The sequence below is a fragment of the Drosophila eugracilis genome, unplaced genomic scaffold, assembly GCF_018153835.1.
Source record: "Drosophila eugracilis isolate 14026-0451.02 unplaced genomic scaffold, ASM1815383v1 contig_2174, whole genome shotgun sequence".
Classification (NCBI taxonomy): Eukaryota; Metazoa; Arthropoda; class Insecta; order Diptera; family Drosophilidae; genus Drosophila; species Drosophila eugracilis.
This window is the reverse complement of record NW_024573060.1, coordinates 20,535-33,001: the sequence shown is the minus strand read 5'-3', so window position 1 is coordinate 33,001 and position 12,467 is coordinate 20,535. Positions and strand designations below refer to the sequence as shown.

Here is a 12,467-nt window from a genome sequence, read left to right as displayed (position 1 = left end):
GATATTGCCTTTGACTTTGTTTCTGATTATACTTTGATTTTGGCCAAGATTCTAGCCTCCCAAACATCTACGATAAATATAACAATCTTAATGTCAACAAGAAAATAATAATATATAATTTTTAGAAAGTACTGCAAATCCCTAGTGGGAACATACCTGATCGTTACGCAGGCTTGCTCTAAAAAAAAACAAAATATAAAATATTTACTATGAATTTAATGAGCTGAGGATTTTACCTAAGAAAACACAAGTATTGCTTCAGGACTGCCGAAGGATAGTGTGGATTAACAGTAAAATTGGTGTTGTGGAAATATGGTGTAATATTAAAAGTATTACCGATATTAATCGAAAAGGGGTTGAAATTGAATGATATTATTCAGTAAGTACAAGTCGACAAAAATGACCTACAACCAAGGTAGTATGCCAAATCAACAATTTCTTTGGGATGTGTTTCAAAGGTAATTAGAGAAAATGCATGCTGGAAATAGCATTATAATACCAAATTACTTTCAGAGTGGATAAAGACAGAAGTGGTCACATCTCCGCTGATGAGCTACAAGTGGCCCTGTCAAATGGTACATGGTCTGCCTTTAATCCTGAAACCATACGTTTGATGATTGGAATGTTTGATCGTGAAAGTAAGGGTACAGTATCCTTCCAAGACTTCGGAGCTTTGTGGAAATATGTTACAGATTGGCAAAATTGCTTTCGATCATTTGATCGTGACAATTCAGGAAACATAGACAAAACTGAGCTGAAGACAGCACTTACATCATTTGGTTACCGGTTATCAGATCACCTAATAGACGTCTTACTTCGAAAGTTTGACCGTTTTGGACGTGGAACAATTCTTTTTGATGATTTTATACAATGTTGTATTGTGCTTTATGTAAGTATAATAGTTATTGTATGCACTAGATACATATATAGCATATACATACAGTCGGTCGCAGATTATTTCGTGCAGACGAAGAGCAAAAATTTCCCTAAACTAACCAATATGTATCAATCAAATGAATAATGACGGCAAGTCCGGAGCTTCGTTTTTCGAGCTAGTGCTCTTTATTCAATCGAACTAAACTAAAAGCTAACCTAAAGTGCAAATGCAAGGCTTTATGCCCGTGGTGGACCGTAAACCCAGCACATATTACAAATCTCGTACGATCGGTGGTAACGAATAAGACAAAGGCTCAGCCCTTATCGGTGCGTTTTGCTGGCTCAGCTCTCGGGCACCGTAAATGGGGAACAATATTAGGATGAACACAGATAAGTGGATAAAAAATATAAGTGTGATATATAAAATATATAGAGGTAATATATAAAACGTATAAATTTGATGTAAGTTAACAATGCAATGGCAATCTGAGCTAGGAACACGAAGACGGGCGGCACACGAAGTCTTACGACGATTAAGCTTTCTCTCTTCTATGTTATGTTAATTAGTTCAGAGCTGACAGCCAAAGAATCAATGCACGTCTTCTAAATCAAGTGTATCAATTTGTCAATCACTGTGATAGTAATAGCTGGAACCACGGCTATCAGCTTACTAGAAGAAGTTCAGCAGCATCAACGTCACTGATCGTGGCCACCACATGGTCTTGATCGGTGCTCTCCAGCGCCACCCGTCTTTACAGAGGCCAACCGAGTGACCGACTGTTGTAGGCAACAACTTGACGCAACGGTACATCAGAACCAACAGATCCGTCTCTGAAGACGTATGCAGGCGGAGAATATTGTGGCCAAACACGTCGTATACAAATATAAAAGTGATATATAAAAATATAAGTGATAATAATGTAAAATATAGCTCTCTTCCGGATTTCCCCTGAGGCTTATTAAGCTTTCCAGCGCTGCTATAAAAGATTGCGTTGAAAGATCCTCGACTCCTTGCAAATTCGTAGACTAGGTATCGGAACATGAAATGCGCACTTAGATCAGCTAAATCGAAATGGTTTTACTGATGTTTTGATGGGGCTATAATTTAATCCACCTTTTCCTTGGTTTTTTATTAACAAAATATCAAATTAACAAAAACGAGAACGAACGAATGTAATATCGGGCGAGAGATCAGCGACTCGCGTGCGCTGATCTCGACTTATCTGCATGCAAAACAGATATTTTAGCATTCAAATTGTTGTTGTCAGTACTGCTGGCCAAATAGCAAACAGTGGTTTTAATTTTAACTAAGTGACTGCTCCCGACATGTTCCCCCGTTGAAAGAGCCATACTTCTAAGCGAAGTGGTTACAAGGGGCACCATTATCTCGAAGACGGTGCTCTCCGGTGCTGCCGGATTTCCCCTCAGGCTTATAAATCTTTCCGGCGCTGCTATAAAAGATTGCATTTGAATAGAAGGGCCCACAAAAGTCAACTCCAGCGATGACAATATAAGCTGAACACGATCCTCTAGTAGCGTCGCGTTAGTGTGCTCGACTAGTTTGAGCTTTAATCTGAAGCATTGAATGCAGTTACTCATGACAGCACAGACCATTCTTCGCTCTCCAATGGGATAGAATCTTTGCCTAGGACCTCCAAATGACCTGAATAAAAATCTTTATTTTGGTGATAATGGGAGCTACTGAGCCAAGGGGATCGCAAAGTGCTGGCATCTCAAGGTTATCCATACTTCATCCCAACTTTTTAGCTTTAATAGGTCCTGCGATTTCAGCAATTGTAGTTTTCCGTTAGAGTGGGCGTAGCAGGTTGCTTAATTCCGAATCTAGTTGTACAAAAATAATTTTTACTTAAAATATTTTTCATTATTTAAAGAAAAATTGGTTCAAGTCCTATCGGTTGCAGTGTCTCCACCGACAGTTAATAAACAAGTTTTACATTGTATTAGCAATAAGTTGCACTAGTTAAAACGGTGCTAATATATGCTAGCAAAATTATAATTTTAAAATTGGATAACCCAGTAACGGGTTGCAGAGGATGCAGGAAAACAACAGTTTTATATTATAATTATATAGTATAATTAAGACCAGCTGAACAATATATATTTATTAATTTTCATTGAATTGTTGTTATTTTCAAATACATAGATATTTTATATTTAATATAACATTTCTATTGCAGACCTTAACAACTGCGTTCCGGCAGCACGACACAGATATGGATGGGATCATAACTATACATTATGAACAATTTTTAAGCATGGTTTTTTCATTAAAAATTTAGTCATTTTTTATAAAAAGGTAAATAAATAAATATATATATACATGTATAAGTTATTTTTGTACTGACCTTTATATTGTTTCTCACTTTCACTCGAGCCCTTTGGGGCAGGGATCCGTTAAGGATAAATCAATTGGTTAAGCTTCTTTTATTTTTTTCCCTAAACCTATTAAGGTAAAGGATAGTAATTGGGTTTACAATATTTGGTTGTTACACATTTATTTCTCCTAAACCTGTTAAGGCAGAGGATAATATAATTGGTTTTATAACATTTCATTATTACCGGCATTTTTGAAAAACACTTATGCTATATGCTTCTAAAATTTCTAAATTTCTTCATCAAACTAATGTTAATAGGGTGCTTGTCTTTAAATTCGCTAATGTTGGAGCTGTCTTACAATATTTATTTACCACGAAATTTTTTAATTCGTTATTTATTTGTCTCGAATTTTTAAATTTGTTTCTTTTTTTGTCTGAAATTTTTTAATTGGATTAATTTCGCTCGAAAGTTAATTTAAATGTTCTTGGAATTTTATATTTAATTCTGTTTTTATTAGTTGCTCTTGTTTGAATTTTACTTGCTCCATATCATTAAAGTCGTGTGTACCTGCAAAAACTTTTAAGGCTTGTCCTAATTTAGTTTATACTCCTAGCGGCCCTATGATGGATTTTTCGGGTAGCTACCAGCTTGGGAATGTGTGTGGTCAAAGTCCTCGTAGGTCGTCACATTCGTTGGACGTCGTAGGTATCCGAAAGATTCCAATGTCAATGTCCTCTATGGGGAATTGTCCGTGTTCATATAGTCATTCAGTTTCACCGTAGCGTCCGTCCTAGCAGCCATTAGTGAATTTTATATAATGTAGCCAAATATAGATGAATAAAAAAAATATAATTACTACTTTCACTATCGAATGAAGGTATCGAAGTGTTCGCGACCATTTGTTTTGATGGATGGCGTTTGTATTTTGCAATGGAACAGGTTCTGCAATTTGATGTTATTTCTGTTGCTAACTGACGCATATTTGGGAAAAAATAGTCCCTAAGAATTTGTTTTACATTTTCCTGTGCTGCTCGGTGGGTCCTGTTGAAGTAGAAGTGCTAGGGAAGGACTCTACTAGTCGGTGCTGGATTAACGCTAAGGTTGGTAGGGAGCAATGTATTGCGTTAACTGCCTCCGCGATTACAACATCTTGTAATGCTTCCATCAAATTTTCCCGGTTGGGGGTTTTGATTATGTGTCTGACTGCTTTTAAACAAGATGAATGTATCCACCGAGAAACTATTTCCGTCCTCAATTATTATTTGGTTTTGGAAGCAGTTTACCGGGTTGTCAGTTGTCTCGATGGTGTATGTTAGGGACTCTTCGCTATGGATAGTGGCTACGTCCGATTGTTGTCCGTCTTCTTGGGTATTAATGTTTTGGCGAGATAATGCATCTGCCACGAAATTTTCTTTTCCTGGTTTATAAACCAGTTTTGCACCATGGTCGTCAATAATTCCTTTCCAACGCTTCAGCTTTGCATTGGGATTTTTTTCTGAGACGGCAAAGGTAAGTGGTTGATGAATGATAAAGATCTGCAACCCTTTTGCTCCGTATAAGTAATTCCGGAGGTTTTTAAGTGTCCAAACAATGGCAAGGAGCTCTCGCTCATTGGTTGCGTAGTTTTCATTCATTGTAATTGGGCGGCCATCTTGAGATAGTACTGCTCCTAGTCCGAAGCCTTATGCGTCCGTAGTTAAGTCGAATGGCTTCTTAAAATCTGGATATGAGAGCAAAACGTCTTCCCATGCCAAGATTTCTCTCACTCTGTCGAACGTTTCTTTCTGTTCTTTGGACATGTTGATATCAATCTTTCTAACCTTTCCATTTTCTCCCTTTAGGATGCTTGTTAGGGGTCTTGCGATGGTCGCGAAGTTTTTAATGAAGCACCTGTAGTAGTTTGCTAGCCCCAGAAAAGATCTGAGGTCAAAAAGTGTTTTTGGTGGGGGAAATTCCTTAATAGCTTTTACCTTTTCAGGTGAAGTTTGGAATCCCCCTTGTGTCACTATGAAGCCCAGGTACTTGACGCTCTTTTTAAAGAACTTCGATTTCTCTTGGGATACTCTCATACCTACTTCTAAGAGTTTGGTTAAAACCCAGTCCACGTCCTTGACCTGGTCCTCATTTTGAAATATGATATTATTATATTATTTTTTTTTTGAAAATATGATAACGTCGTCTACGTAAATGTAACATATTCTTGAGATTCCCTCTCTAAGAACGTCATCAATGACCCTTTAGAAGATGCTTGGGGCGTTTTTAAGTCCAAATGGCATTCTACAGAATTCGTATTTGCCATTGCTTACGGAGAAGGCTGTTTTTTCCCTGTCCCTTTCCGGCAGCACTATCTGGTGGAAGCCTGAATTGAGGTCGAGTGTAGTGAAATGCTGTGACTCGCCCATATTCGAAAGTATTGTCGAAATTGTAGGGATATGATATCTATTGTCTACTGTTTACTACTACTACTGGTTTAATTTTCTGAAGTCGATAACTAAACGCTTCTTCTTGCCCCATTCTGGTCTTTACCTTTTTTATCTACAACCCACGTAGGGTTGTTATATGGGGATCAGGATGGCCTTATTCGGTTACACCCATGGGGTGTGGGTACGACTTGGAGTACACCGGCTTCCCATCAGTTTTTATTGTTATTATAGTGTTTATGTTAAATGGAAGTGCTTCGCCTGGGTCAGCGAAGGCTTTATGATTATTAAGAATCATTTTATCAAAGGTGGCCCTAATTGCCGCGGGGACATCTTCGTCATTAATTTTAATGAAGTTGACGTTTTCTGCCCTAGTGAATCTGATTTTTTCATCTACGTTGTTTGTGTGAATAACGTTCCCAGTAAAATCGAGTTTCGCATTCGCTTGTTTAAGCAAGTCGAGGCCGATAATACCATCGAATTCTTTAAGGTTATTTAGAAAAAAAGGGTGTTTTTATGTTAAACACCGAAACTAAGCACTTTTTATCTATTTTGCTAAAGCCATGGATTGACTTCACTGTAAAGGGTTTCTCCGCTGCCACGATGCCTTTCAGCCAAGAGATTGAAGTAATGTAATTTTTTGAGGTGCCTTTGTGTAAAAGTAGTTTTATTTCTCTTCCTGCTACCGTACGTGTTATGTAGGGGAGCAGGGATTTTAATCTAAAAAATTACACGAATCTTCTTCATCAAGAATGTCTTCTGTTTCAGTGGCACAGGCTTGTGCAACGGTGTCATAATCTTCGTTGTCAAATTTCTCCTCTGGCATGAAGTGGGCAGTCCCTGACTGCCCTTGCCATACTGTGGGCCGAGTAAATAGCCTTCTAGAGGAGGTGTCGACCTCCATTGGCTCTGGTGCTGGTTGACCCTGATAAGTTCCCGAGTTTGTGTGAGGTCTCTGTCTAAAGGAACCACTCTGCTTGTTAACCCCTTTTTGGGTTCTTATAAAGTGAGGAGTTTTCTTAACTGCTCCCGAATTTTCATACTGGGTCTGGGGATTTTTCCAACCTGCTTGTCGCTGGTTGTTCGGCTTGTGTGTTTTCTCCTCATTGTTTCGGGCGAAAGTGGCCGCAAAAACACTTTTCTCGTTGCTTGATTCAGCTTTCTGTACTAATGGTAAAGCTGTGGCAAGTCCCGAGGTTGTGCCGGAAAAACGGCTATTTTTAGAGATTTTTTTAACCCAGATATGAACGCATGTAAAGCGTCATTTCTGTGCTGCTCATTTAAGATGGCAGCTGCGGTTGTCCGCTTTTGTCCGCGTACGTGAAATCTATGCGTGCCAGTATGGCATGAACATTAAATACTGTATAGGATAGCACTGCAGCTGCTGATCCTCTTACTTTATTTTTTTGAATACCGACGCCTTGGTAGTCTCGACTACTACCGTCGTATGGCTCAAATACTTTATAGGCTGCGGTGGCGTCTGCCTCCAGGATATATAATTTTCCTGGCTACCATCAAATTCTGGAATCGACTTGACCATATCAAGGGGTTCGTTGCACTGTATCTCAGGTTTCAATTCGATTTCCTGATATGTTTGAATTTGTGGGGTGCTCTCTTTTGTTTTGAGTGATTTTAACTCCCCTATAGCTGCAGCTAGTTTTTTATCGAATAGTTCTTGTTGTTTTTGGAGTGCGCTGGTTATGGCGACCTCCATGCTTGCAATCTGTTCTGTCTGCATTTTTAGCAGTTGTGGGTTTGTAGTGTTAAGGGTACTAGGTCGAATAAATGCCCCCCTGCTAGTGGATGGTTGGTAATAAATCTCAGTTTCTTGTTCTTGCTGAGCTTTCTGTGTTTGTATTTTTGTGTTTAAAAGTTTCCTATACTCTGCAATAATCTGACTCGGCCATGGCAGTTTATGGGCAGTCGGAATGTTAAATGTCGCGGATTTATTTTATTTATTTGGCGATAATTCAGACAAAAAGCCTACTCACATTTCGTATGCTTTGATTGTTGTTGTGGCCGTTGCTGCCGCCGTCGTCGTTACCGCCGTTGTCGCTGCCGCTGTCTTTGCTGCTGTTGTCTTTGCCGTCGCTGTCTTCACTGCCGCTGTCTTCGTTTTTGTTTTTATTTGCACAAAGTTTGTGAATTTTTCGTTCCCTTTTTTGAAGGGGTGGGGAATTTTTGCTGTTCCCGTTGTTTGTATTTTTCGAAAAAAAAATTTCTTGACGTATTTTTATTGCCAATTTGATGCACTGCACTTTTGTTTTTTATTAATTATTTAATTAATTGTCATTACCGATTGCAATTACTTTTGTAAATGCATTAAACTTCGTATCGCGTGAGTCGGTTACGTTGGGCGTCGGTTATTTTTGTACCGACCTTTATTTTATTTCTCACTTTCACTCGAGCCCGTTAATGAAGGGATCCGTTAAGTAATAAATCAATTAGTTAAGTTTTACTTATTTGTTTTCCTAAACCTATTAAGGTAGAGGATAGTGATTGGGCTTACAATATTTGGTTGCTACACATTTATTTCTCCTAAACCTGTTAAGGCAGAGGATAATATAATTGGTTTTATAACATTTGATTATTACATAGCTACGGCTGCGGAGTATGAATTAAAACTGAACTAAAAATCTGATCCGGCTGCAGCTAGAAGTCTTCGTCTAGTCGCAGCGCTGTCGCCAAAGTGCCGGATCAGCATTTGATATCTGGTTGCTGACGATCACTCGCTGCGCGAGTGTTCTGGCCGGGAACCGTGGGATTGTCTCCAGAGTGCGAAGTCGACGATTTCCTTAATGCGCGTGTTGGCCATTCTGGCCGGGCTCTGGTTGATTGCCCTCACAGTGGAGAGTCGGTGGTTTCTTCATTGCGCATGTCATTTTTTATAAAAAGCTAAATAAATAAATGTATATCTACATGTTTATGTTTTTATTTTGAAAATAAATCCATAAAATCAGAATAAAGATTTTGATTTGAGTAAGCGTACGCAACGATATAAGAGCTGGGACAAAGCAAGTATAATCTTGAAAAGGCATTTAATGTTAAGGCTTTTCCATTATCCAGCCACGTCCATCGTATGACCACCAAGCTCGAAAAACGATTTCCGCTATTTGTTGAAACGCTGAGATCTATAAATTATGAATGTCTTTGTAGTTGATATGAGTAATGAGGAACTTTTGTGAGACCCCGTGTTGTGCGCTGACAGATCCGCGTCTTCTTTTCCCTTATGCCGTGATAGCTAGGGATCAAAATGAGTGTCATATTTTTGCAATACAGGTTTCTGTCCTTTGTATATCCCGTATGGTTGGATCGCGATGTTAACGGTTTTATATCGCCAGAAGAGAGGACATACTATTTGTGCAGACTACAAATTCGCCTTTCTTATTAATATTCTTTCGCTGTTACAAGGAGTGTCCAAATTCTAGAGTATTAATATGTAAATGTAAATAGTTTGAGCTTAGAAATATAATTAACCGAGCCCGCCTGGTTTCGCTCCGCTTCTCAAGCTTGACATAGTCTTCTAAGGTTTATGTTCCATGCGGCGGCAAAATAAAAAAATGTTCACTTTGCTTTCTATTTAACATTTATTGAAGTGCTTTGAGATATGCAATGTTTATTGTTTTTCCATCAGGTGCGTGAACGAATAAATCAATAAATAAAAAGAAGAGGAAGCGCTATAGCCGAGTGCTGCGACTATAAGATACCCGTTACTGTTTTACAAAATTTTTAAATATTAATTTTGTTATTGAAAATTCACAAGGCACCACCTATTGCTAGAGGAAGCATGTTGATAATAATAATAATAATAATAATAATTGATAGTGACGTCACTGCCCATGTGAGGGCTTATAACCTAAATTTCTATAAATAGCGAAATAATGTTCCGATTTAAAAATCTTTAGTAAATCGATAGATATTAACAGAAATAAATTATACAAGGTCAATTTAAAGCATTCATAATAATATTATAGACGCCACAGTTTTCCGTGGTTTGTGGGCGTTAGAGTGGGCGTAGCCGGATACTGTAAAAAACTTGCGCTGCGTAGGGACTTCAAGAATCTTCATGGTTAATCTCAACTTTATTTCTTTTATTGTTCTTGTTTATTCTTTTATTGTTCCTGAGATCTCATCGTTCATACGGACAGATGGACAGATGGACAGACGGACATGGCTCAATCGACTTCGCTATTGATCCTGTTCAGGAATATATATACTTTATAGGGTCGGAAACGATTCCTTCTACCTGTTACTTACTTTTCAACGAATCATAGGGTAGGGTATACCTTTTAATCTACGAGTAATTATCCAACGCGCGAGCAGGCCACATAGAGCTGCCCATTTGTCCCTGTGCTTTGTTGATAGTCATTGCGTCGCATTGATAGTTGATAGTCGCACCGGAAACTGCAAACGTTTGAATTCGAATAGCATATCCTTAGGAATCATTGGAATACGTGTCGACAGTTCGTCTTCACTTTTTTATTTTCCAGTCAAAAAATGTTTTGAATAATGTGTTACGCCTGAAAAAAACGATGAGAGTGGTTCAGGTAGTCAATGTAATTCTGGCAGTTTGACTTTTCCTCTGTCGCAACACATTTCTGGCGTTTCATTTTTAAGTTTGAGTTCGCTGGAATACGTTAAAATTTTATCAATGTTTGCCAATTGCGACACTGGAGTGAGCCACGATCGGTGGAAACGAATAAGACAAAGGCTCAGCCCTTATCGGTGCGCTTTGCTGGCTTAGCTCTCACGCACCGTAAATGGGGAATAATATTAGGGTGATCCCAAAAAAATAAAAAAAATAAAAATATAAGTGTGATATATAAAATATATAGGGGTAATATATAAAAGGTATAAGTGTTATGTATACAAATATAAAAGTGATATATTAAAATATAAGTGATAATAATGTAAAAAAATATAGAAATTTTTAAAATATAAAATTGGCCTGCCCAGCCTATGCTGGGAAGTGGTTGTTAACTTACACACATTATAGGGTCGAAAATGGTTCCTGCTAGCTGTTTCATACTTTTAAACGTATTCAATATACCTTCTTACTCTACGAGTAACGGGAATAATAAAATGTTGCTTTTAAGAATGATTTCAAAGGCGTTGCCGAATGGTAATTGGTGGATGGTAATAGCACCACCTTTCTTAACACCGTTTTTATTTAGAAAGGTAGCGCACTTAGATCAGATAAACCGAAATGGTTTTACTGATGTTTTGATGGGGCTATAATTTATCCAAACTTTTCCTTGCTTTGTTATTGAGAAAATAACGAACTAACAAATACACGAACGAATGTAATATCAGGCGAGAACGAATGTAATATCAGGCGAGAGATCAGCGACTCGCAGCGCTGATCTCGGCTTATCTGCATGCAAAACAAATATTTTAGCAGATAAGTTACTGCTCCCAACATGTTCCCCCGTTAAAAGAGTCGTATTGGAGACGGTGCTCTCCGGTGCTGCCGGATTTACCCTCAGGCTTATAAATCTTTCCGGCGCTGCTATAAAAGATTGCGTTTGAATAGAAGGGCCCACAAAAGTCAACTCCAGCGATGACAATATAAGCTGGACACGATCCTCTAGTAGCGTCGCCTTAGTGTGCTCGACTATGCACAAGCATTGAATGCAGTTACTCATGACAGCATAGACCATTCTTCGCTCCCCAATGGGACAGAATCTTTGCCTAGGACCTCCATATGACCTGAATAAAAATCTTTATTTTGGTGATAATGGGAGCTACTGAGCCAAGGGGATCGCAAAGTCCTAGCATCTCAAGGTTATCCATACTTCATCCCAACTTTCTAGCTTTAATAGGTCCTGCGATTTTAGCAATTGTAGATTTCCGTTAGAGTGGGCGTGGCAGGATGCTTAATTCCAAATCTGGTTTTAAAAAAAAATTTTTACTTAGAATATTTTTCATTATTTAAAGAAAAATTGGCTTAAGTCCTATCGGTTGCAGTGTCTCCAGCGACAGTTAATAAACAAGTTTTACATTGTATTAGCAATAAGTTGCACTAGTTAACACGGTGCTAATATCTGCTAGCAAAATTATAATTTTGAAATTAGATAACCCAGTAAAGGGGTGGCAGAGGTTGCAGTAAAACTACAGTTTTATATTATAATTATATAGTATAATTAAGACCAGCTGAACAATATATATTTATTAATATTCATTGAATTGTTGTTATTTTCAAATACATACATATTTTATATTTAATATAACATTTCTATTGCAGACCTAACAACTGCGTTCCGGCAGCACGACACAGATATGGATGGGATCATAACTATACATTATGAACAATTTTTAAGCATAGTTTTTTCATTAGAAATGTAGTAATTTTTATAAAAAGCTAAATAAATAAATATATATCTACATGTTTATGTTTTTCTTTTGAAATTTTCGAAATGTTTAGTAATAAATTATTTTCATACCCTTCACTTGTAGAGAGAAAAAACTATGCAACAGCCGAAAGAAAGCGTTTCCGACCCTATAAAATCAGAATAAAGACCAAGCTCGAAAAACGATTTCCGCTATTTGTTGAAACGCTGAGATCTATAAATTATGAATGTCTTTGTAGTTGATAGGAGTAATGAGGAACTTTTGTGAGACCCCATGTTGTGCGCTGACAGATCCGCGTCTTCTTTTCCCTTATGCCGTGATAGCTAGGGACCAAAATAAGTGTCATATTTTTGCAATACAGGTTTCCGTCCTTTTTATCTCCCGTATGGTTGGAGAGGACATACTATTTGTGCAGACTAAATAGTTTGAGCTTAGAAATATAATTAACCGAGCCCGCCTCGTTTCGCTCCGCTTCTCAAGCTT

At 38.0% G+C, this 12,467-nt stretch overlaps 1 protein-coding gene across 1 annotated transcript; it reads left to right on the top strand.

Annotated features, from left to right (window-relative positions):
• The first annotated feature begins 330 nt into the window (after nucleotides 1-330).
• Nucleotides 331-12,017, top strand: LOC108104984 (programmed cell death protein 6). The gene is made up of 4 exons (XM_017211360.2): nucleotides 331-458; nucleotides 514-889; nucleotides 3,075-3,193; nucleotides 11,878-12,017. Exons 1-3 carry the CDS (start codon nucleotides 367-369, stop codon nucleotides 3,174-3,176), a joined length of 570 nt encoding a protein of 189 aa, XP_017066849.1. The 5' UTR covers nucleotides 331-366; the 3' UTR covers nucleotides 3,177-3,193; nucleotides 11,878-12,017.
• Nucleotides 12,018-12,467: the final 450 nt, after the last annotated feature.